This window comes from Rhinatrema bivittatum, chromosome 8, assembly GCF_901001135.1.
Source record: "Rhinatrema bivittatum chromosome 8, aRhiBiv1.1, whole genome shotgun sequence".
In the NCBI taxonomy this organism is placed as follows: Eukaryota; Metazoa; Chordata; class Amphibia; order Gymnophiona; family Rhinatrematidae; genus Rhinatrema; species Rhinatrema bivittatum.
The window spans coordinates 78,509,770-78,535,438 of record NC_042622.1 but is presented as its reverse complement, the minus strand read 5'-3'; the positions used below and the strand labels follow the sequence as shown (position 1 = coordinate 78,535,438).

At 45.9% G+C, this 25,669-nt stretch overlaps 1 protein-coding gene across 1 annotated transcript in view; it reads right to left on the bottom strand.

The window, feature by feature from the left end:
- Positions 1-25,434, bottom strand: part of ODF2 (outer dense fiber of sperm tails 2) — a 385,587-nt gene extending 360,153 nt beyond the window's left edge. The window contains exons 1-3 of the mRNA XM_029613214.1: positions 25,416-25,434; positions 7,454-7,567; positions 7,176-7,304 (exon numbers count right to left, since the gene is read on the bottom strand). Of these exons, the coding sequence (XP_029469074.1) occupies positions 7,176-7,304; positions 7,454-7,567; positions 25,416-25,430 (258 nt within the window). The 5' untranslated portion in view covers positions 25,431-25,434. The remainder of the gene's footprint in view (positions 1-7,175; positions 7,305-7,453; positions 7,568-25,415) is intronic.
- Positions 25,435-25,669: the final 235 nt, after the last annotated feature.

Genomic DNA, 25,669 nt, shown 5'->3' with positions numbered 1-25,669 from the left:
TTTTTTGCAGCTTGTCCCATGACTTCTTGAAGTCCATTCCTGTTTTAACCTCTACCATTCACTGCAGGAGGTCATTCCACATATCCACCACCCTTTCCATGCAAAACAATATTTTCTGAAGTTGCTCCCGAGTCTCATCATGATCCCTTGTTTTAGGGCTTCCTTTCCATTAATAAAGGGTTGTGTTTTCTGCACTACTAAATACTTATCAGGTATTTGAAGGTCTCTCTCCTCTCTTCTAGAATGTACATATTTTGATCCTTACGTCTCATCTCATAGGGCTTTTGGTGAAGACCCCACAAATTTTTGGTAGCTCTGCTTTGGACCACTTCCATTCTGTCTATAGTCTTCTGGATGTGCAGTCTCCAGAACTGGACACAATATGCCAAAGAATCACCAACCAGTACAACGGCCTTTCCCAATACAAAAATGGAAGTTGTAGTGATCTGGTATGGCAATTCAGTAGTAATTCCACCAAGCATACAAACTGATATATTGATTTCTTTTCAGGCCCGAAGTCTTGGTGTAATTGATTTTGGCTGTCTTGTATCCCCCAGATAAGAACAGTTGTTCAATCAGGGTTTTATATATTACATTTATTTAGGGATCTTAAACTGGTTTTAGTCCCCAGTAACCTCTGGTCAGTGGTACAAGCCTTCCTGATGTCAACACTAGATTATTGCAACTCCCTTAAGAACAAGAAAATGCCATACTGTGTCAGACCAAGGGTCCATCAAGCCCAGCATCCTGTTTCCAACAGTGGCCAATCCAGGCCATAGGAACCTGGCAAGTACCCAAAAACTAAGTCTATTCCATGTTACCATTGCTAATGGCAATGGCTATTCTCTAAGTGAACTTAATAGCAGGTAATGGACTTCTCCTCCAAGAACTTATCCAATCCTTTTTTAAACACAGCTATACTAACTGCACTAACCACATCCTCTGGCAACAAATTCCAGAGTTTAATTGTGTGTTGAGTAAAAAAGAACTTTCTCCGATTAGTTTTGTACGGGCCTTCCATCTCCATCAACCAAACCTTTACAACTATTGAAGAACACTGTGGCACAAATTAATTACTAGCTGTAGTAAAAGCAATATTTGCCCAGCACTTGCAGATCTTCACTGGCTCCCGTTCCAATGGTGGATTAAGTTCTAGGATGACATGTTAACACACAACCTGATGGCCATCATTTCTTTACCTAGGATAAATGCATTGCTGCGGGTATACAATCCTACAAGGTCATTGCGCTCCTCCTAGACAATGCTATTAGATGTTCCTTCTGTCCCACAAGCTAGGCTCTGCGAAACAAGGGAGTGTGCTTCCTCTACTGTAGCACCTATATTCTGAAATACTCTTCCACAAGAATTTAGGATGAAGGAATGCTCAAAGGGATTTAAAAGTGCTTTAAAAACATTTCTATTCAAGCAGGTATTTTGTTAATATTCAGTCTAAAGGAGCTGTGCAAGAGGATTTATTGCAGAGGGGTCTTTATTTCCCCCCACCTATTTTCTATGCTTAGTATTTTTTAATCTGTGATTTTATTATGTATGTTCCGACTGTAAGCCGCTATGGGCCTTGGTATTAGAGGCCTGTAAATACAAATAAATAAATCCTAATATCTCTCCGGCTCTGGCCACTACCTTGTCGCATTCTATTGCTATCTTAAAATTATCAGATGTAACCATCCCATAATCTCTCTCCTTTTTTGTGGTCATCTGTAGCTTCTCCTTTCCCCCCCATTGTGTACCAGTCCCTTGGATTTCTGCATCCCAAATACAAAACGCTTCATTTTTTATTACCATGATTGTACAGCACACATTCAGAGACACAAAATTGAAACTTAACTGCCAAGTAGCCAACCATGCCTCCAGTTTTTAGATCACTTCTCATACTATCTATCCCCTCAGATGTGTCCACGCTGCGGCACATCTTACTATCTGAAAAAAAAAAAAAAAACAAACAAACAAACCCAACTTTCCTTCTAACCTCTCAATATTGTTCACAAATACAATGAACAAAACCGGACCAAGGAATGATTCCCGAGGCAGTCCATTCTTCCCCTTTCTTTGCTCAGTGTGAATTCCATGTGCCATGCTTTGCTTCTATCCCTCAGCCAGTTTCTAATCAAGTCCAACACTTTAGGTCCCACCTCTAGATCACTCACCATGTGGGACAATGTCAAAAACTTTGCTAAAATCTAAAGTACACCACCTCCAGAGCTGGTCCCCATTCTAATTCTCTGGTCACCCAATCAAGGAAAGTCCACTCAGAGCCCTGGCCCTTTTTGTGGCAGGTCCACCAGGATTCTCTATTTTATCCCCAATTCTGTTTAATATTTATTTACAGTCATTGGGAAGAATTATTGGGAAATTGGGGGCTCAAACTATTGAATTTATGCACATTCAGTTTTTCTTACCCTTGGGGATAGATCTGAATAACTCAAACATTGTAAAATACCTGTCCAGAGGCTATTTGCCAGAATATATGGTCAAATAAATTGGAAAACTGAAGTGTTATGGGTATGTAGAGGTTTAATGCAGATCCAAATTTTGTTTTAGTATTCAATGGTATGAGTTTATAACTTAAGACACAGGTCAGAAACTTGGTTGTCATTTTGATGCTGGCAGGATTATTTTTTTATTATTTGATTTATGTTTAATGTTATTATGTACCGGTACATCTATTTTGTTTTGTATTATGATGATGTTTTTAGGCTTTACCACAAGCCAGTGAGGGTAAGCTTTCAGGATTGTGTAATATAATTTTTTTTAATCTGTAATATATAGCAACTGGTTTAATTTTGTCTTTTTTATTCCTCTGCCTCAGGGGCACTGTAGAAATTTCGTTGTAGGAGTGGAGACTGAAAATCCGGTCGCAAAGAAACACGAAATTTCTACAGTGTGGTACACATTTTCATATCAAAGGAATGAGATCATGCTATATAAACACATACAACAAAAGCCCCTGAGGCAGCCACTTTAAGAGTGGCGAAACTCGGCCTGAGTCAGGCAGTTTTTAACACGTCTCCACCACAATAAATATTTGCAAAAGACAACTGGCATCTATCTCCTTTTGTTTATCCTCATGACTTTTATAGATTGCCTACCTTTTTGTTTTTTGGGTCCTTCAACATTTTTGTTATACAGCTCCCAGAATATTTAAAAGCTTTCTAATTCCCGCGGAATTCAGCCTCGTTCTAATTCCCGTTTTTTGCAGGTCGGCAGAGAAGAAAGCTCAGATATGCCCCGTCTTGATCTTTATTCTTTTCACTTTCAATATAAAAATTGTTTTAGAATAACTTTCTTTTCTACAGTTTTTTTTTTAAACATTCTTTTATCTTTACTATATAGATAATATTTAAAACATTCAGTGAAGATTTACTGTAAATTTGATATTGTGTACCGGCGTTCATGTTTGCAGCATATGAATGTTAAGTGCTTTTTATCCAAGATTTTCTTTCCTAAGGCTTTTATTAAATTGTATTTATACATTATTGCATTTAAATTATTTTCTACAGATAGCACATCTCTTAGACAATCTTGGTGCATTTGCCGGGTACTTGATGCATAAACCTCCCCCTGAGGAAGCCGCTTTTGCAGTGAAACAAATGGCTTTTGTTGGGGCAAGTGAACTTATTTCTACACACAGCTCTACAACTAAGGAAATATTCTGACAAGACAGTGGAGCAACTCTACATACAACTCTATAATTAAGGAATTATTTTGACAAGAAAGTGGTTGTGCTATTTCATGCATTTATCATTAATTTATTAATTAACTATATTATTAGAATAACCTTTTGTTCTTCTGATATTTTCTCACCTGGCTTGTGTTAGGGTTTATTATATCCCATTTTGAGTTTATTGCCTGAATGCTTTCTTACTATGCTGCTCTTTAAATTGTATTTTTTTTCGGTTTAGTCTTTATATTTGTATATGAGTTTTGTATTTTTTGATATTTCCTGAGGCATTTAAATAAATAATTTTTTGTTACATGCTCTATCATTAAGGCTCCACTTTGTACTTTTTTGATATACATAAATATATACACTCACTGTATAACCACAGTGGCACAAAGCATATTCATTACGTTTTGTGCTACACACTAATTTTGAAACTTTTTAGATGAGCCAAAATTTAAAAACAATGATGCATGCCCTTACTTTATCAAAATTAGATTACTGTAAAGCAGTGAATATAAATTTACCATAAATGTTACATGCAAGCTACGATTGACTAAAGATGCAGACACACATTTATAACAGATGGTAATTATAAACACCAAATTAGGCCTATTCTCAAAAAGATTAGCATAAGGCCCAGCTTCATAGCCTTTCTTTAAAAGAAATGAGATTAACAGAATAGGAATTTTTTATGCTCTGAAATTCACTTCCTAGGGCATTTTTTTTAGAAACTATTTAGTCTTCAGGAAGCTAGCCAAATACTAGCTTGTTAGCCAAACCTTTGAGTCTTAATTCTGTTATTACTAGACAAAATCAAGAGGTTCCCAAAGATATTTAGGGGGTTATAATGCAGGAATTTTAAGCACTGGTCTGATTAGAATCTTAGTTCAATTAATCTCTATTTTTATATATATAAATATATATAATTTTTTTTTATTGTTGTGCTTTTATGATACTGTATTTGGTTTTTTTTATTTTCCACACTTTGATCACGAATTTGGAAAGGCGGGATATCAAAACTGTATGAATAAATAAATAAATCCAATTTATTTGACATATCCTCCCTTTGGTAAACCAAGCTGCCTCTAATACCACAATCTTTTCCTTCAGAAGAGTCTCAATTAATTTTCCTAACAGCAAGGTCAGGCTAACTGGCCTGTGATTTCCAATTTCCTCCTATTACCACTTTTATATAGAGAGACAACACAGCCTCCTCCAGTCCTATGGAACCACTTGTCTACTCTCTGGGAAAAGGGAAATATCCATTGTACCTGAATGTAAAACAACCTATTGAAAGGTCCTTCAGCAAAGCCGCCAGAATCTCTCTGAGTTCCCTTAGTATCCAAACATATGTTGAGGTCAATGGCTTTGTCCACGTTCAGTTTTTGTATTTACCCCCAAACACTCTCCTAAAGTAAATGACATGGCCTCTATCCCCATTACCATACCTACCCTTTCCAATAATCAGAGGCTCTTTTCCAATCCCTTCTTCAGTGAATACTGAACAAAGTATGTTTACCATTTCTGTTTTTTCCTTTTTCTCCTCTCAATCTTACAATCCAAGTTCTGCCCTTCCTTCTTTCACCGACATACCTGAAGAAAGTCTTGTCATCTTACTTTAACTCTTTAACTAGCTTTTCTTCCACTCACACCTTTGCCATCCTGACTGCTCTACATGCATCTTTCAGTTTAATCAGATAGTCTTCCTCATGCTTCTTTTTCTGAGATCCCTTGTATATTCAAATGCTGATTTTTTTTGCCCTTGTTTGGCAACCTCTTTTGAAAACCACAGCAGTCTCTTTTAAACATTAACAAACATTTGTTGTGACCTGGACTTTTCTACAACTCCTCTTTTCCTTAACCAACCCATCTAATGATCATTGGTGCTCAGGTGGCCACCTATATCGACCTTAGAAATGCTTCTTCCGTTTGTTAAGAACCAGGTCTAGTATCACCTCTTCCATCATGGGTTCCACTACCATTTATATGAGGAAAGCCCTTCAAGGGAATCAAGGATCCCTCTACTGCTAACCAATTCTGCAGACAGGATTCTCCAAATTCACTACCATCAGGTTAATATCTCCCCCTTCACTTCCACCTTTTGGATCTCTTCGACCAGATCTCTGTGCAAATTTCCCACCTGTGTCAAAGGTCTGTAGACCACACTGGTGTAGATCAACCATGCAATAATGAATTCATGAAACCTGCTTACGCAACTCAGTAATCCCAGATGGATTCATAGGTGCAGGTCTGTGGGTGCTTGATCACCACCAGTATGGAGTAACCTGCTTCACTGGAAGGGGTAATTTGTGTTGAGTTCAACACCCATAATCATTTTGAAAAGTTGGCTTTTATGGTTGGATTCTCTTCCTATGTGTGACAAGAAGGGAAGCTGAGATACAACTGCTGGAAATATGGAAGACTGGCAGTTTATCAGCCACTGCTGTAGCCTTGCTGTAACATTTCTAATGCAGGCGATGATTCCCTATTCAACTTATAGGGGGGGATCTCACAAGCAAGCTAGTAAATGCTTCCTTGCTTTTAACAATCTAATAGAACCTGTGAACAAGAACAAAAGCAGCAGCAGCACACTACACAGCCAGGAATGATGGGAGTCTCACTGCTTTTATAAAAGGATTTAATATCCTAACAATCCAACAGCATAACATTTAGGTCTGAATGGTAAGACTTCCACCTGGCATGTCAACAGCCAATCAGAACCCAGCTCCTCCGGCCTACTTAAAAAGCTGAGATCACTCAGCTGTGCCCTGCTGCCTAGAAAGCTGGTGAAAGCTCCGCATTACCTGGGGGGCTGCGGGCATTTGCACTACCTTGCCACGTCTGCCCGTCCAGCCCAGGTTGTTGCAGGAAACGACATGTAAAGACAAGCTGCAGGTCTTCAGTGCATGCATACCGCATGAGGCAGCTTTGACTCCTTTGTCCTCCCAATTTCTGGTTGTTTGTCTGGTCTCCAGTGTAGTGATCTTCGGCACCCCCATAGACCTAATGGATCTTGTGCCTAAGTAGGAAGGGGGAGCTGACGATGGCCCAATCTAGTTTTCATTTGTATTTCTATGACATTATTGACCCAGGATGAACCAATCAGGATCAAGGAGCATCTCCATGTAACAATATAATTATCATGCTGCAATCTGATTGGTTAAAATACTGATCACCATTGAGATGATCTGATGAAGCAGACAATACAAACACCAGCCTTGTCACATGAGTGTTCTGAACCAATCAGGTGTGAGGAAATGTTTCATGCATGTAACAATGCCCTGGATAATGTCACAATATTATTTTCCCATTTGCTGAGATGCACTGGGGCAGGTAAGAGGCTGAGGCTGGAATAAAGAGAGAGAATGAGAGTCTCAGGCCTCTGCACTGAATTGTTGCTGGGAGGGAGATTAGCATTTAGCTATATTATTCTAAAAGAAAAGCGCCGAGCAGAGTACAAACAAGCAGAGATCAAGAGAAGCCCTCTCCATACCTCCCATATGTATGCCTTGTTCCGAGCATGTGTCTTCCCAGGAGGGATCCAGGGCGCTTTAGTTTTCACTTTCACGCTTTGCCGCAGAGCTTTTGTCTCCCCCTTCATTCTATTTTTTATTGACTTAAACTGCAGAAATAGAAAAGCAAAAGTGAGCTGTGGTCCTCAATGTCAGATGATACCAGGAGCCAGAAGAGTTGCAAGCAGTCCTGATCTCTCACCATCAATGTCCCCTATCTCAGAAGTGTTCAATAGCTGCCGACAACTTTAAGCCTTACCTGACATTTTGCTGGCGACTTCTGGTTCTTTTTGATGTGAACATGCACAGCAGTCTTTTCGCTCACATGGACGTGTAAGGGGGGAGAAGGTGAGCGGTTCTTCATTCTTCTTTTCTATTGAACAGAATGATACAAAGCAAAGAGTCAGCATCCAAGAATTGTCTTCTTTCCCAGGAGCCCCAGGGCTCAAGATCAGGGTATGCCGGCTCCAAGAGTGACTTTCCTGTGGACAGCTGCTTTCTCTAGCCAAAGACAAAACTGCTGCCAGCCACCTACACTAGGTGAGTAAAGTATTGGCATGTTAACCCCTGACTCTGCTAGTTCCTTAAGGAAAATCAGAACAGTCAAACCAACTAAGTTCCCATGTCCCAAGTAAACATGTGAGCCAAGGTACTCCCTTTGTAAGTAATGTCTGCATTTCAAAAACAAACACTCTCTTCAATATCTGCACTGGCTCTGCTTTCTTAGTATGAAAAGAAGAGGGCTAATCCAGTGGCAGTGCTCTGCATGGCCATGCAGAGGACCTGGCTTAGGCCTTTCACTCCCTGGGTAGGCTGGCACCAGGGATTCTGCAAAGACAGTGCTCACAGTCCCTGAGGGGGAGGGAGAGAATCATAGACATTACCCAAGTGTGACACCTACCGGCTAGATTTAGGAGCTCATGATTGCAGAGTTCCAGGAGGCTTGAAGTAAGGCACCCAAGGACTGTTATTGCAATGACTGGACTAAAATAAGTTGGGAAGGGAAAAGTCCCCAGCTGGTTGCAAATGAGGGTTCATGATGCCAAATCCCAGCCCTAGTTCTAATGGAATTAAAAGTATAAGAAAAAGGAAGAGGAAACCACTGGGCCAAAGGATATCAATGTGGTGTTATGCCTTTTCACCTAATAATAAATCTTCATCAGTCTCTCAAAGAGAAAACATGTTGCTTTTCTTAATGCCATGCCGAAGCTCATCTTCTAATAGGTTCATTACCTGGGAAGCTCATCTTCTAATAGGTTCATTATCTGGGACCTCTTCGGCATGCAGATCTGCTGCTGTTTTATACTAGTTTATCAAAAACCAAGCTTCACTGATTTAGAGGATTTCAAAGTAAAAATTTGCTGAAAGAGACAATAATCTTATAAATCCATATTACCCACCTAGTTCTGAAACTAGACATGAACCCCAGGGAAAATATTTCAGGCTGTACAGCATTTCCATCTAGTCTATGGGGCTTCCTATTCAAAAAGGACTTTTCCCCATTCTGTACCTATGGAGAACAAATCCTTTTTGAATAAGGCTCTGTCTGAAAAAAAAAAAATAATTCTATGTAATCTGCAGGGCAGTCATATGCAACCTCTGTCTTTCAAAAAGTCATGGGATTGGTGCAAAACATCCAGAGTGAGTATAAAGCAGAAATCAGGTAGGGTTCTCTGCAGTATGGCAGCAAGTAGGAAAAAAAAAAAAAAACTGAAGGTTACTAATTGCTTCAGTGTGGCTTTCCAAGATAAGCAGTTTATGGCTCAGTTGCACCAGAGAACTTAAGATAACATGAAGTATGGAATGGTTATAATTTTAAGCCTAAATATAGTAATTGAATATGGCTCTGAGAATTGATTAAATTTAAGTGCTATATGAAAAGTATAAGCAGATTTAACATTTTTCTGCCTGTGCCAATATCCCTTTACAAAAATCAGGTTCACAGTCTCCAATGAAGCAGAGACTGAGTCCCTTTTACAGTACTCTCTTAGTAGCTTCACTTTTGGTAAAATGTTCATTTTTTCCTTTTTCTGGAAGAGCAATTTAGATTCTCTTCAGGACACAACTTATTTTGAATATTAATGTATTTTCTTTTTAGTTAGTTACTCTTTCATTCATGGTTCTTTCCATTCAGATTCCTCCTCACCCACAGCTATGGTGCTATTCTGACGTTATTTGGGGCAGCATTAAAAAGGCATACACCGTGGAACCTAAATTCTGGCTGCATAAGCAAATAGAGTTTAAGGTCCATTGGGCTGGATAGTTTCTAGGTACTAATGAGGGAAGTCATTCCTTGTCAGATGCATGATGCAGTCCTCTCTTCCCCACTTCATTTTAAGGCAGTTGCTCTCCTCTTCCAATCGCTTGTTTCCACAAACTTCAGTGTCATGCTAATTCGGTAATAGTATAGTGGTTAGATTATTGTCCTGGGATTGCAAATTCTCCATGGCCAAAGATGTCACCTTACTTCCTTGTGCACTTGAACTCAAGAGAAAATAAAGCACTCATTTTAATCTTCCATTAATGATTCTTTAGAATCTGAATTACTCCCGACTCTAAAGAAGCATTGAAAAATCAGCTAAAGGAGCTGCCAGAACTTCTCCAAGTTCCCTTGTACCCTCAGACGTATCCCATCTGGCCCCATTGCCTTATCTACTATAAGTTTAGTTAGCTCCTCACAAACACATTTTACTGAAAAAGCGATTGAGGTTTACCTCACTTCCAGTCTTATTTGTGTCCATCTTATGTGGCCTTACTCCAGGCCCTTTCACAGTGAATTCTGAACAAAAATATTCACTTTTTTTCATTGTTTTCTATGTATTTCTCCCTTCACCTCTAAGCCTCACACTGCCACTTTTGCATTTCCTTCTATCACTAACATATCTGGAAAAAAAAAAGTCTTGTCCCCCTGTTTTCTTCTGCTGTTCTGTGTGTGGCTGAATATTAAAAAAAAAAGTGTCTCCAATAGTGTTCTTATTCCTGCTGATTCTCACTCTGTCTTGTGTTGTGGTATTATCTTGCTGATTATGAGATTCCCTGTGTATTGCTAAGGGAGAAATTCAGGGCTCTTCCAGACTTTTGGGGGGCTCATACAGACTTTTGGGGGGAGTGGTTTGTAATCAGTTGTATAGCAAGAGGTATTCAAAGCAGCCCTCCTAATCCTAGCTGGAGAGAGAATTCAGGCACATATGGGCTGGCTGAGTGTTGAACAACTTATTTGGTTCCTATTTCTGCTTGGCTAAGTTTAAAGACTAATTTTTTAATATAACTTTATTCTTTACTTTTCTCAATATATATCGCTCTTATCTTGTTCTGTATTCCTTCCCACGCCTAGAGTGTTTTCTTCTTAAATAGTTCTTCCAAGTCTTATGTTAAATGAATTAATATAGGACCAGAATACCAATCCCACAACTTGTTAATCAGTCACTAATAACTGAATGTCCTTTATTAAGTGCAACAGTTGTGGTGCTTATGTCCCAAGGCCTATCATTTGAAGAATTAAGGGTTGTTAAATTTGCCTTCAGCTGTCTTCCATGAATAAGGAGCTAATTCACCTGAAAGAGAAATTGTCCAAGTTTCAAATAACCTTCCCTTCCTTCCAGCATCCAGAATCTCTCTCCGAACTCCCACAGAAGATTCAGGAAACCAGGCATAAATGGTTACAATAGGTTCTGGTAGAGCAAGACTGTGACTCTAAGAACATAAGAAATTTCCATGCTGGGTCAGACCAAGGGTCCATCAAGCCCAGTATCCTGTTTCCAACATAGGCCAAACCAGGCAAGTACCCAAATTCTAAGAAGATCCCATGCTATTGATGCCAGAAATAGCAGAGGCCATTCCATAAGTCAACTTAATTAATAGCAGTTAATGGACTTCTCCTCCAAGAACTTATCCAAACCTTTTTTGAATCCAGCTATACTAACTGCACTAACCACATCCTCTGGCAACAAATTCCAGAGCTTAATGTTGAGATTACTTACCTGATAATCTCGTTTTCCTTAGTGTATTTATTTATTTAGTTTGCTTTTATATACCGACATTCGTTGGGGTACATCACATCGGTTCACATTATAACAGGATAATAGCATGACGGGAGTCGTACCATTTTTACATTGTAACATTAAAACATGCGTAGGAACAGTATAACAGTGGAACACAGGTTAACAAATTAACAGTGAAACATAGTGGAGCGCAAGGACCGTATTTGTACATAGTAACAATTGGGGAGAACTTTATACAGGGTGGGTTTTTTTGTTTTTTGTTTTGTCTTTTTTTTGTGTAGACAGATGGACTCAGAACAAGTGGGTATAGTGTGCTCGTGCTAGCAGTTGGAGACGGATCTGACATCAGCACGGGTACATATACCCCCACAGGAAGTGAGGCAATTCAGTAATCTTCCTTGCAAAAGCTGTTATGGATATATGTGTACTGACGATCAATGAAATAGTGAAAACAGGATTCCCCTGACCGATTGATAGTAGCTGGAGACCGCCAGCATTCCCAACCGGAAAGCGTCGACACCTGGCAGAGTGGACGCACTCATGTAAGAAGTGATAAGGCTTACCTTGAATCGGTGAAACCCCTGTATAACGGCAGCCGGGCAGGATGCTGAGTCCATCTGTCTACACTAAGGAAAACGAGATTATCAGGTAAGTAATCTCAACATTTCCTAGCGTGTAGCCAGATAGACTCAGAGCAAGTGAGATGTACAAAAGCTTTACTCCCGGACTGGGCGAGAGGCTGCCTGAGGACCGCTTAGGACCGCCATCGCAAATGCTGTGTCCTCCCTGGCCTGGACATCCAGACGATAAAACCTGGAGAAGGTATGGAGGGAGGACCATGTCACCGCTTTACATATTTCTGTGGGTGACAGCATCCTAGATTCTGCCCAAGATGCTGCTTGGGCTCTGGTAGAATGAGCCTTGACTTGTAGAGGTGGTGACTTCCCGGCCTCTACGTAGGCCGCTCTGATAACTTCTTTAATCCAGTGGGCAATGGTGGGCCGAGAGGCCGCTTCTCCTTGTTTCTTGCCGCTGTGAAGGACGAACAGATGGTCCGTCTTTCGTACGGTTTCTGTCATTTCCAGATATCTGGGCAGCAATCTGCCGATGTCGAGATGGCGTAGCAAACGCCCTTCTTCTGATTTCTTCAGACCCGCCGTGGTTGGCAAGGATATGGTCTGGTTGAGGTGAAATTGTGAGACTACCTTAGGCAAGAAGGACGGAACCGTGCGAAGATGGATAGCCTCTGGAGTGATTCTAAGAAAGGGATCACGGCAGGACAGCGCTTGTAGCTCCAAGATGCGACGTGCTGAACACACAGCCAGCAAGAACACCATCTTCAATGTCCGAGAACGGAGAGACAGGCCCCAAAGGGGTCTGAAGGTGGATCCCGCGAGGAAATCCAAAACTATGTTGAGGTTCCACAGGGGCACTGGCCACTTCAGTGGTGGACGGATGTGCTTGACTCCTTTCAGGAATCGAGAAACATCTGGGCGCGTGGCAATAGTCTTGCCATCCCTCCGGGGACCGTAGCAAGACAGCGCAGCCACCTGGACCTTGATGGAGCTGAGGGAGAGACCCTTCTGAAGCCCATCCTGCAGGAAATCCAAAACCATAGGGATTGTGGTCGCATGTGGATTGGTGCCATGAGTGTCGCACCAGGCTTCAAATACTCTCCAGATCCTTACATAGGTGAGGGATGTGCGAGCTCGGAGGAGTGTATCTATCACCGGCTCCGAGTAACCTCTTTTCTTCAGCCTAGCCCTCTCAATGGCCAGACCGTAAGAGAGAATTGAGCCGGATCCTCGTGGAGGATGGGACCCTGACGTAGCAGGTCCCTGAGAGGAGGCAGGGGAAGGGGCTCCCCTGCCAGTAGTCTTCTCATGTCCGCGTACCAGGGTCTTCTTGGCCAATCTGGTGCCACTAGAGGAACTAGGCCCCGGTGCTTCTGAATCTTGTGGATAAGGGTGCCCGGCAGGGGCCACGGAGGAAAAGCGTATAGCAGGGTCCCTGGAGGCCATGGCTGAACCAGGGCGTCGATCCCGTGAGAGAACGGATCTCGCTTGCGGCTGAAGTATCTAGGTACTTGAGCATTGGACCTGTCCGCTAGTAAGTCCATGTCCGGGATCCCCCAGTGATCCACAATCATCTGGAAGGCTATGGGCGACAGCTGCCATTCCCCCGGATTTAGGCTCTCTCTGCTGAGGAAATCTGCCGCGGTCTTCTCGCTCGGGGGCTAGATCCCTGCCGCGATTCAGCCACCGGACCGAGGCCTAAACCTCTGAGGGATCGCGGAAATCACCCCGGGAAACTCAACTGGGGGAGGGACCTGAGGGTATCACCGCAGGAGTGCGGGGCTCGATGTTCCTGTAGATGTTTAATAAGTAGAATATAGAAAGTAGTATTTGGAAAACACGCTCAGCGAGCGTGCAGGCTCTCCAAACTGCTTTGGAGACGGACATTACCGGATTGTCTCACTTCCTGTGGGGGTATATGTACCCATGCTGACGTCAGATCCGTCTCCAACTGCTAGCACGAGCACACTATACCCACTTGTTCTGAGTCCATCTGGTTACACGCTAGGAAATTGTACATTGAGGGCAGATTTTTAAAAAATACGCGAGCGCGTACTTTTGTTTGCGTACCAGGCGCGAACAAAAGTACGCTGGATTTTATAAGATACGCGCGTATCTAATAAAATCCGGGGTCAGCGCGCACAAGGGGGTGCACATTTGTGCAACCTGCGCATGCCGAGCCCAGCGCGAGCTGCATGTTCCCTCCGAGGCCGCTCCGATTTCGGAGCGGCCTCGGAAGGAACTTTTCTTCGCCCTCCCCCCATCTTCCCCTCCCTTCCCCTACCTAACCCACCCCCCAGCCCTATCTAAACCCCCCCCTTATCTTTGTCAGCAAAGTTACGCCTGCTAAAAGCAGGCGTAACTTTGCGTGCGTCGCCGGCAGCCCCGCTCCATCCTCCGGTCCCGGGGGCTGGTCCGGAGGCCTCGACCATGCCCCCGGGCCGGCACCATGCCCCTGGGCCCGCCCCCGAAACACCTCCTCCCGCCCCTTTTCGAAAGCCCTGGGCCTTACGCGCGCCAGCGGCCTATGCAAAATAGGCACGCCGGCGCGCGCAGGCCTTTTAAAATCCACCCCTGAGTGAAAAAGAATTTTCTCCGATAAATCTTAAATGTGCTACTTGTTAACTTCATGGAATGCCCTCTAGTCCTATTATCCGAAAGTGAAAATAACCGAGTCACATCTACTCGTTCAAGACCTCTCATGATCTTAAAGACCTCTATCATATCCCCTTTCAGCCGTCTCTTCTCTAAGCTGAACAGCCCTAACCTCTTCAGCCTTTCTTCATAGGGTAGCTGTTCCATCCCCTTTATCATTTTGGTTGCCCTTCTCTGTACCTGCTCCATCGCAACTATATCTTTTTTGGAATGTGGCAACCCGAATTGTACACAGTATTCAAGTTGCGGTCTCACCATGGAGCCATACAGAGGCATTATGACATTTTCTGTTTTATTAACCTTTCCCTTCCTAATAATTCCTAACATTGTTTTCTTTTTTGACTGCCGCAGCACACTGAGCCGATTTCAAGGTATTATCCACTATGATACCTAGATCTTTTTCCTGAGTGGTAGCTCCTAATATAGAACCTATCATGTAACTACAGCAAGGGTTATTTTTCCCTATATGCAACACCTTGCACTTATCCACATTAAATTTCATCTGCCATTTGGATGCCCAGTCTTCCAAGGTCCTCCTGTAATGTATCACAATCCGCTTGTGATTTAACTACTCTGAATAATTTTGTATCATCCGCAAATGATAACCTCACTCACTGTATTCCTTTCCAGATCATTTATAAATATATTAAAAAGCACCAGTCCAGGTACAGATCCCTGAGGCACTCCACCCATTTTCCCCAACTTTGCTGCATCCTGCGTATCCACCGTCACTCACACTGAGAAGTCAGACATCCAGGATTCAGAAACCCAGGAATAAAATTGGATTACAGTGGGGTCTATCAGATTAAGGACTGTGATGAAGAGACACCCACTCTCCCCATTGTTACCTTTACATAATGCATTTTCTGCATTGGAAAATGAGGATGCCCCAGCAATAGAATATAAAGTGATGTCTGAAAGGGAAGAAGTCACCCAGTGCACCAGGAACCCTTCAACATGATCAAATGTGAGAAAAGAAAGCTTCTTCTGCTGGGAGACTCAGTCATCAGAGGAAACAATTTGGGAACTCATTTTGAAGGGGGCACAACAGTTAAATGCCTTCCAGAATCCTCAGCTAATAGAACGGCAAACCAGTTGTTCATAGCAATTATAGAAGAAAGTAAGGACTGATATCAATATTATCTTCCATCTGGGGACCAATGACCTCACTAGAAATGGTGTCAATGCAGTACAGAAAGAATTCGAATATCTAGGGAAGCAGATTAGACACATGACAAAGACAAATGCCTTTTCAGAACTATTACCTGTTCACGGAAAGGGAAAGGATAGGCTATACCATATAGATACTTTTAATTCCTGGCTCAAAACCAGGTGTAAGAAAAGTGATTTTGGATACATTGGAGTCTAGGGCCATGCATGGAGCAATAAAAGGTTATATGGTAAGGATGGCCTACATCTTTCTATGGCAGGAAAGAGAATACTAAGTGAAAAATTCAGATCCTACATTATCAGGCATTTAAACTAGAGAGCGGGGGTGGCAGAAGGTGGCCAGTGGAATTGGCTTGTCACCCTCAAGCAAAACAGGAAGGTAGAGAAAGAAACAAAATCAGTCAGTTCAAAAATGCAGAAAAGTTGATTAGAAAGAGCAGCTAGAAAGCTATGACCACAAATGCTCATAGTCTGGGCAATAAAATCCCAGACCTGCAGGCCCTAATGGTGGAGGCAGACTTGGATATTGCTACTGTTATGGACACATGGTTCACAGAGTCACTTTTTTTTTTTTTTTTTTTTTTTTTAAACTGAGCACAGCAGCAAAAATTTAAGACCCTTCGGCAGCCGGGGACAGACTCGGTCCCCACACCTGGAAGCAATAACAAGACACAGGCTATGCACTGCACAAGGGGCAAAGCCCCCCTGAGTCCGGCAAGAGCCAGGAGACTGAGCTGTCTCCTGAAGAAAAATTCTGCAGACTTTCTAAAGGAAAATTAGTTTCTTACCTGATAATTTTCGTTCCTGTAGTACCAAGGATCAGTCCAGGACACCTGGGTTGTGACTCCGCACCAGTAGATGGAGACAGACTAAAACTTGTGGGCGGAGCATATATGCCCCTGTGCCAGTCACAGCCCCTCAGTCATACGTAATGTCAAAGTAGACAAAAGCCAAAAAGGCAACCATAACTAACCATACAAACTTGGTAGGGAAACGAAAGAAATCCAACACCCCTACCGAAACCAGACTCCCAAACCGGGAGAGCAACTCAAGAAGGGTCAGCGTAGACTCCCAAACCGGGAGAGCAACTCAAGAAGGGTCAGCGTAGTGAAAGAAACAATAAAGAGCGGACTCTCCATTACTATAGCGCAGCACTGTGGGCGGGATCCTGGACTGATCCTTGGTACTACAGGAACGAAAATTATCAGGTAAGAAACTAATTTTCCTTTCCCTGTACGTACCAGGATCAGTCCAGGACACCTGGGATGTACCAGAGCCAACTTACCGAGGGTGGGAAGCAGAGAGTCCCGCTCGGAGTACCCTCTCTCCAAAACCCCCAGCTTCAGTAGCCTGAACATCCAACCGGTAATGTTTAAAGAAGGTATGCAACGACTTCCAGGTAGCCACCCTGCAAATCTCTTGAGGCGACACCTGAGAAGATTCCGCCCAAGACGCAGCATGAGACCGCGTCGAATGAGCCCGAAGACCCACTGGCGGCGATTTTCCATGCAGAAGATACGCAGAACCAATGGCTTCCTTGAGCCAACGGGCAATTGTCGTGCGGGACACCGCAGCACCTTTCTTTGGACCCGAAGTCAACACAAACAGATGATCCGTCACCCGATACGGATTAGTAACCTCTAGATAGCGAAGAAGGGACCTCCGCACATCTAGTTTTCCCAAGTCTTTCGTTTTCGGGTCCGAAGACTCCCCAAACATGAAAGCGGGAAGTTCAATCGACTGATTCAAATGGAACGACGACACGACCTTAGGAAGGAAGGAGGGAACCGTCCGCAAGGAAACCCCCGAATCGGAGATGCGCAAGAAGGGCTCCCTACAGAACAACGCCTGTAATTCTGAAACACGACTGGCTGATGCAATCGCCACCAGGAATACGGTCTTCAACGTGAGATCCTTGAGCGTATAACGTTTCAGGGGCTCAAACGGCGCTGAGCATAAGGCTGAGAGTACCCAGTTGAGGTTCCAAGACGGGCAAGGGGCCGCAACGGAGGACGGAGGTGCTTAGCCCCCCTAAGAAAGCGGGAGATATCTGGGTGGAGAGCCAGAGAGACTCCCCGGACCTCACCTCGCAAGCACCCAAGCGCCGCCACTTGGACCCGAAGGGAATTGCACGCTAAACCTTTGGCGAGCCCCGCCTGGAGAAACGCCAAAATATCAGAAATAGAAGCGGAAGTGGGATTCAGACTCCGCTCCACGCACCATTCCTCAAACACTACCCAGACCCGAACATAAGCCAGGGAAGTAGACTGTTTTCGGGATCTCAGCAACGTAGTAACGACCGCATCCGAGTAGCCTTTTCTTTTCAACCGGTACCTCTCAAAGCCATGCCGCGAGACAGAAGTGATCCGCATCCTCCAAACAGACGGGGCCCTGCCGAAGAAAGCCCCGCGAACCCCTGAAGGCGAAGGGGGACGGCCACCGACAACTGGACTAAGTCCGCAAACCAGGGACGGCGCGGCCACTCCGGCGCCACCATGATCACGTTGGACGGGTGCAAGTCTATGCGCCGCAGAATCTTGCCGATCATGGGCCACGGTGGGAACACATACAGAAGCACATCCGCCGGCCAGGGAAGCACCAACGCGTCGACTCCCTCTGCGCCCCTTTCGCGACGTCGACTGTAAAATCTCGGAGCCTTTGCGCTGTGCCACGTGGCCATCAGATCCATGTGGGGCGTTCCCCAAGTCTTGCAGATGAAGAGAAACGCCTCTTCCGCCAGCTCCCACTCTCCGGGATCCAGACGGTGACGGCTGAGAAAATCCGCCTGGACGTTGTCGACTCCTGCAATGTGGGACGCAGCGAGATGGCTGAGATGCCGCTCTGCCCAGAGCATCAAGAGCCACGCCTCCTCCGCCACTAGAGGACTTCTTGCCCCGCCCTGGCGATTGATGTAAGCCACGGTGGTAGCGTTGTCCGACAATACCCGGACCGCCTGTCCGCATACTAGGGGTAGAAAAGCATGCAGCGCCAGACGGACCGTTCTGGTCTCCAGCCGGTTGATAGACCACCGGGTCTGCGACTCTGACCACAGACCCTGAACCGACTTCCCTTGGCACACTGCCCCCCAGCCGGAAAGACTGGCATCCGTGGTCACCACCGTCCAGTCGGGCAGCAGAATGGACACTCCACAGGAGAGATGCTTGGAATCCCGCCACCAGCTCAGGCTGGCTCGCGCCTGACCCTCGAGAGGGAGAGGTAGATAAAAATCCTTGGAAACCGGTTTCCAGCGGGAAAGCAATGAGGACTGCAGCGGTCGTAGATGAGCGAACGCCCAAGGGGCTAACGCCAGAGTGGATGCCATAGACCCCAGAACCGTCAGGTAATCGCAGACTCGTGGCCGGTGTAGCGACAGAAGACGTAGCACCTGAGACTGCAGATTGCATATCCGTTCCTGAGAGAGAATCACCTTGCCTCGCTTCGTGTCGAAAAGGGCTCCAAGATACTCCAAGGACTGAGAAGGTTCGAGATGACTCTGTTGTAGTTGACCACCCAGCCCAGGGACTGCAAGAGCTGTAACCCCCTGGTCACCGCCTGCCGACACAGACTCTGAGACTTCGCTCGGATTAGCCAATCGTCGAGGTAAGGGTGAACCAGCAGGCCTTCCCGCCGCAACTGCGCCGCCACGACCACCATCACTTTCGTGAATGTCCGAGGCGCTGTCGCTAGGCCGAACGGGGAGCGCCCGGAACTGGAAGTGCCTGCACAGAATGCAAAACCGCAGGAACCGCTGAAAAGCTAGATGGATGCCTACATGAAGGTATGCTTCTGTGAGGTCTAGGGACGCCAGGAATTCGCCGGGGCGCACTGACACGATCACGGAACGAATGGTTTCCATCTTGAAATGAGGAACCCGAAGGCATCTGATGACTCCCTTCAGATCCAGAATGGGGCGGAAAGAGCCGTCTTTCTTGGTCTAACTCGTAGCCGTGTCTTATCACGTCGAGGACCCACTGATCCGACGTCATGCTGGCCCATTCCTCGAGAAAGAAGGAGAGACGCGCCCCCACGTTTGGGACAACGTGCCGAGGCCACGAGGAGGGATGGGCCGGCCGGACTTCATTGTGAAGGCTTGGCCCCCGCACCCGACGGAGCCCCTCCTTGCCGGCCAAAACGCTTGCCCCGAAAGGACTGCTGCCACTGAGCGTTCCGCGAGGAGGACGACCTATATGAGGATCCAGAGGATCTTTGCGGTCTGGACTTCCTGGGCCCCCGGAACCGGGCTCTGCCTGAGAAGGAAGATCGCGGACGGGCCCTATCCTCCGGCAGCTTAAACGCTCGATTCTCACCCAGGGAAACCAACAAATCATCTAACTCCTTGCCAAATAGCAATTTCCCTTTAAATGGCAATGCCCCGAGGTGAGCCTTGGAAGAGCCATCCGCTGCCCAGTTGCGCAGCCAAAGAAGACGACGCGCCGACACCGCTGCCACCATGGAGTGAGCTGAGGTGCGCTACAGATCATGGAGCGCATCGGCCCCATAGGCAATGGCTGCCTCCAACCTGTCTGCTTGAGAAGCTTCCTCTGCAGAGAGACCTGCATTCGCCTGAAGGACTTGAGCCCAGCGCAGACTAGCCCGCATAGCAAAATTCGTGCACATGGCGGCCCGCACTCCTAGGACAGAGACCTCGAAAATCTTTTTGAGTTGAACCTCCAACTTCCGGTCTTGAATATCCCGGAGGGCTGTCGCTCCCGTGACCGGGATGTTAGACCTCTTCGTGACAGCGGACACCGCCGAATCCACTTTTGGGAGCCGGAGGAGCTCCAGCGCGTCCTCCGGCAAAGGGTAAGGCTTGTCCATGGCCTTGCTGACCTTCAAATCCAACTCCGGAGTATCCCATTCCTTGAAGAGGATATCCGTGGACGAAAAAATGAAAAGGAAAAGCAACCGCCGGCCCTGTGAGCCCGAGCAGGACAGGATCCATATTTGCCTCCTGGCGGACCACCACCGGAGGGGCATCAATCCGCAGCTCCTGGAGAATGGCCGGGATAAGCGGCGACAGCTCCTCCCTAAGGAACAAACGCACCACCTTGGGGTCATCCCCATCGACGGCCTGTGCTCTTTTCCCCGTAGCGAGCTGCGCGGAGCCATCGGACGCTGCCTTCCCGGCTCCCGGCAGGGGTTCCTCAGAGGCCTCCGTGTCCGCCTCGGCGGATTCTTCGGACTCCGAGCCCTGCGGCACCCCTCGCGGAATCCGCTTGCTCCGGCCCGCGGCCTGGGCGACCTTCGCCGTCCTCCTGGCCGGCTTTTTCTTCGGCGGGGACCGGTGGACCCGAGCGCGCGAGGCGTCCCCCCGACTGCGCTTGCTTCGCCTATATCGGAGCACCTTGCGCAGCAAAGCGCTAAATCCTCTGAGAGCTCGCCCGAATCCGAAGAATCGATTTCCGAAGTCCCCTGGGACCGGGGCCCCTCCGAGGGGGCCTCCCCCGCCGCACCCCACTGCGGGGAGAGCTCAGGGGGCAAAACCGAGGCCTCCACCGTTTCGCGTGAGACTACCCGGCCGGTGGACAAAATGGCCGCCACTCCCGCGGAAACCGGGAAAGAACCAGGAGGCCTGTCAGGGGCCCCTCCCCCCTGCGACGGCGATCGTGCCACCCGGGAACGGGTCCCCCGAGGTGCCCCCGATGATCCCTCGTCTCCCGGGACACAGGCCGAGCAAAGGCCGTCCCGGGAGAGACGCGCGCGCGCCGAGCCGCAGGCCCTGCACTGTGAGCCGCGCGGCATCGAGAAATCGCGGGAAAACAAAGGACGCGCCGAAAAACACTGAGGGGCGCTGAAGAAAAGAAAAAAATCACCGCGGCGAAATCGGCGACCTCCCCCCTGCCGACGACGCCCCCCCCCCCCGAGCGGGACGGGACGGAGCGCAACGCCAGGCAACGGAGAGCCGACAGAAACAAAAGTCAAACACTTTTTTTTTTTTTTTTTTTTTTTTTACAGAAAACGCTGTCCCTGGTACTGAAAAGCCCTCTGTCCTGCAGGGGTGAGTGAACCGGGCTCCCCGGTGTCACCCCTGACGCTGCTACTAGTCCAGCCGGGTCCTCAACCCTAGCAGCGGCCTCCACCTGGGGAGGGTAGTCCCCTCAGGACCTCTCAACTCCCCAGGGAGGCAGGGCAACCGGGACTAAAATTAACCAAATTAAACAAAAAACCCAATTTACAGAAAAAAACCAAATAGGCCTAATAGAAAATAAAACCCAAAAAGCGAACCTGACTAACAACCAGAATCAGGCCCGACAGGGCTGTGACCGGACCTGCACCACCTACTGGAGACAGAGTAAGACTGAGGGGCTGTGACTGGCACAGGGGCATATATGCTCCGCCCACAAGTTTTAGTCTGTCTCCATCTACTGGTGCGGAGTCACAACCCAGGTGTCCTGGACTGATCCTGGTACGTACAGGGAACTAACCTTCCAATTTTATTGTAACAGGAAGAAAAAAAACCACAAAATCCCTAAGGAATAAGTACTTGCTTGATCCGTAAGGAAAAGAAGAAGGAAAAAGCTGACCAGCCTAAAGCAGAGGACGAAGGGTGAGCTGCTGCACCTGCTGGAGACAGACGAATACTGAAAGGTATAGGATAGGCTGTCCTCATATAGGATATCCTTTCAGTTTTAGTCTGTCTCCACCTGCTGGAAAGGAGGCTCAACCCACAGTCTGGACTGATCTGGGTATGTACAGGGAATCTGATTTTTTTTTTTTTTTTTTATTAGGTGACTGGAGATTTGGATCGAGGAAGAGTGCTCGATGTGATCTACCTGAATTTCAGCAACGCTTTTGATTTGGTCCCACATAGGAAATTTGGGAATAAAATGAAAAGCTTAGGAGTGAGTGCCTAGGTAATGGCATGGATTACAAACTAGTTGACTGATAGGAGACAACATGTAATTGTAAATGAAATCTACTATAAAGACAGAACAATGTTAAGTAGAGTGCCACAGTGATCAGTGTTGGGATTCTGTTCAATATCTTTGTGAGCGACATTGCGCAAGGGATAGAAGGTAAAGTTTGTCTATTTGTGGATAATACTAAGATCTGCAACAGAGTGGATATGCCTGATGGAGAAGAGAGAATGAAAAGTGATTTAAGAAAGCTCGAAGAGCGGTCCAAGACTTGGCAGCTGGAATTCAATGCCAGGAAGTGCAGGGGTAATAGTGACCGGTGATCTGATAACGGCGAAGCAATGTGACAAGGCAATACCTAAAACCAGAAGAATGGTGGAATGCACAGAGAGGAATAACCAGTTTAAAAAAAATAAAATAAAAAAGGAGATGATGCTGCCCCTGTACATGTCTTGATGAGGCCTCATCTGGAGTACTATATTCAGATCTGAGGACCGTATCTAAAAAAGGAGAGACAGGATGAGGCAGTCCAGAGAAGGGCAACCAAAAATGGTGTGGGGGCAGTATCGGAAGACTTAGGAGGAGAGGCTGAAGAATGTAAATATGTATACCTTGGAAAGGGGGAGGTGCAGGGAAGATATGATACAGACCTTCAGATACCTGAAAGGTTTTAATGATGTATGAACTACGAACCTTTTCTGTTTGAAAGAAATCAGTACAACTAGGGGTCATGAAATGAAATTCCAAGGGGGACGACTCAGAACCAACATCAGGAAATATTTCTTCATGGAGAGGGTGGTGGATGCCTGGAATGACTTTCCAGAGGAGGTGGCGAAGACAAAAACAGTCAAAGAATTCAAAGGGGTATGGGATAAACTCTGTGGATCCCTAAAGGCTAGAGGATGGAAACAAAGAAAAGAGTGCATGGGGGTAACTTGCTGGTGCGGCGGTTACTACCCTTAACAGAAGGTATGAGGATTACTACCCTTAACCAGTAAGCCTTGATGCAACTGAAACATCACTCTCCGCTTCAACGGCAGGGGAAAGGGAATTGGATTTAGACAACTGAGGGCCTGGATTTTTACGGTCTGGGGAACTAAGCATGGGGATAACCTGCACAGTGTGGTAGTTATGGGATTACCACCCATACGGGCCGATTCAGTAAAGTCCGCGGGAAAGCGGGCGAACATCCGTTTTCCTGGCGCGCGATACAGTATTTAAATGAGGCCCGGCAGTAGAAACGGGCAAAAGGAGGTGCTAGGGACACTAGCACGTCCCTAGTGCCTCCTTTTTGACAGGAGCGGCGGCTGTCAGCGGGTTTGACAGCCGACGCTCAATTTTGCTGGCGTCGGTTCTCGAGCCCGCTGACAGCCTCGGGCTCGGAAACCGGATGCCAGCAAAATTGATCGCCCAGTTTTCGACCCGACAGCCGCCGGCCGACTTCAAATTTTTCTTCTTTTTTTTTTTTTTTTTACTCTTCGGGACCTCTGACTTAATATTACCATGATATTAAGTCAGAGCAGTTTTTACTGAAAGTAAAATGTGCGGCTTGGCTGCACATTTTACTTTCTGTATCGCGCGGGAATATCTAATAGTGCCCTCAACATGCAAATGCATGTTGATGGCCCTATTAGGTGCTGCGGGTTGGACGCGCGTTTTCCGCCCCTTACTGAATAAGGGGTAAGGGAAAATGCGCGTCCAATAGCAGGTTAACAGTGTGCTCCGTCGGAGCGCACTGTACTGTATCGGCCCAATAAGCCTGGATTCCTTTTACACAACTGCAACTTCACTCTCCACTTTGACAGCACAGGGGAGAGGAATGGAAAGAGGTATTGGATTCAGACGACAACCAACATGGGCCCTGACTTTTACAGTCTAGGGTACTGATACGCAGACATAAGGGAAAACACACAGGACTGCTTCTACGGCCAAGTCCATAAGCAAAGCACGCCAAGCAGCCCAGTCTGAATTTTCAAGAAGGCTCATCACCCAGTAATAGAGATACTTCCATAAGAAGCTTGCTGGGAAGACTGGATGGACCATTTTGGTCCTTTTCTGCCATCATTACCTATGTTACTATTTTAATGATAGGAGAAACTGCGAAAGTGGCATTATGAGAGTCAGAAGTGAAGGGGAGGATTATATAGAAAATGCTTAAATATTTATGTTATGTGTTTACTGTGGAAAAGCCAGGAGCAGGACCACATAAAATAAACTCTATTAAGAATGTAAGTCAGGCCCTAGAATGACTGGGTTAGAAACTGGTTGAGTGGGAGGCAACAAAGGATAGTGGAATGCACATCAAAGGAGGGGGGGGGGGAGCATTATTAGCTATGTGCCTCAGGGATTAGTCCTTGGACTAGTTCTTTTCAACATTTTTGTGAACAACATCACAGAAGAATTGTCAAGAAAGGTTTGTCTTTTTTGCCAGTGATACCAAATCTAAAACAGGTGAAGGTATGAAAAACATGAGGAATCTAGTGAAGCTCAAGGAGTGGTCTAGGGTATATCAGCTAAGATTTCATACTAAAAAATGCAGTTTTCCATTTAGGATGCAAAAAAAAAAAAAAAAGGAGAAGATTCAGTACTGGAAGTGAAATTCTTATAAACATGAAGAGTAGGATCTGGGGGCAACTGTATCTGAAGATCTTAAGGTGGCCAATAGGTGGATAAAGCAACAGCAAATGCCAGAAAGATGCTTGGCTGCTTAGGAAGAGGAATAGTCAATAGGAAAGGGGAAAACTATATTATCCCGGTATAGGTCCTGGTGAGATCTTATTTGGAATTTTGTGTACAATTTTGGAGACCACACTTTCAAAAAGATATTTATCAGTTGTAGCCTGTCCAGAAAGTGGCTACTAAAATGGTCAGTGGTCTTCATTCCGAAGGATATAGGGACAGCCTTAAAAGATCTAAACATGTATACCCTAGAATAAAGGCGAGATAATGAGACATGTAAATACCTCCAAGATTTCCATGCACAGGTGGTGAGCCTCTAAGTGGTTCCCAACCTTGTCCTGGGGGACCCCCCAGCCAGTCAGGTTTTCAGGATATCCACACTGAATAAGCATGAGAGAAAATATGCATGTTATGGAGGCAGCGCATGCACATTTTTTCTCTTGAAAGATGAAGGTGTAAGGGTAATCTCAAGAGTGATCTTGGCAAATATTTCTCTAGAGAGAGGTAGTGAATGCACTGAACAGCCTCCGAATGGAGA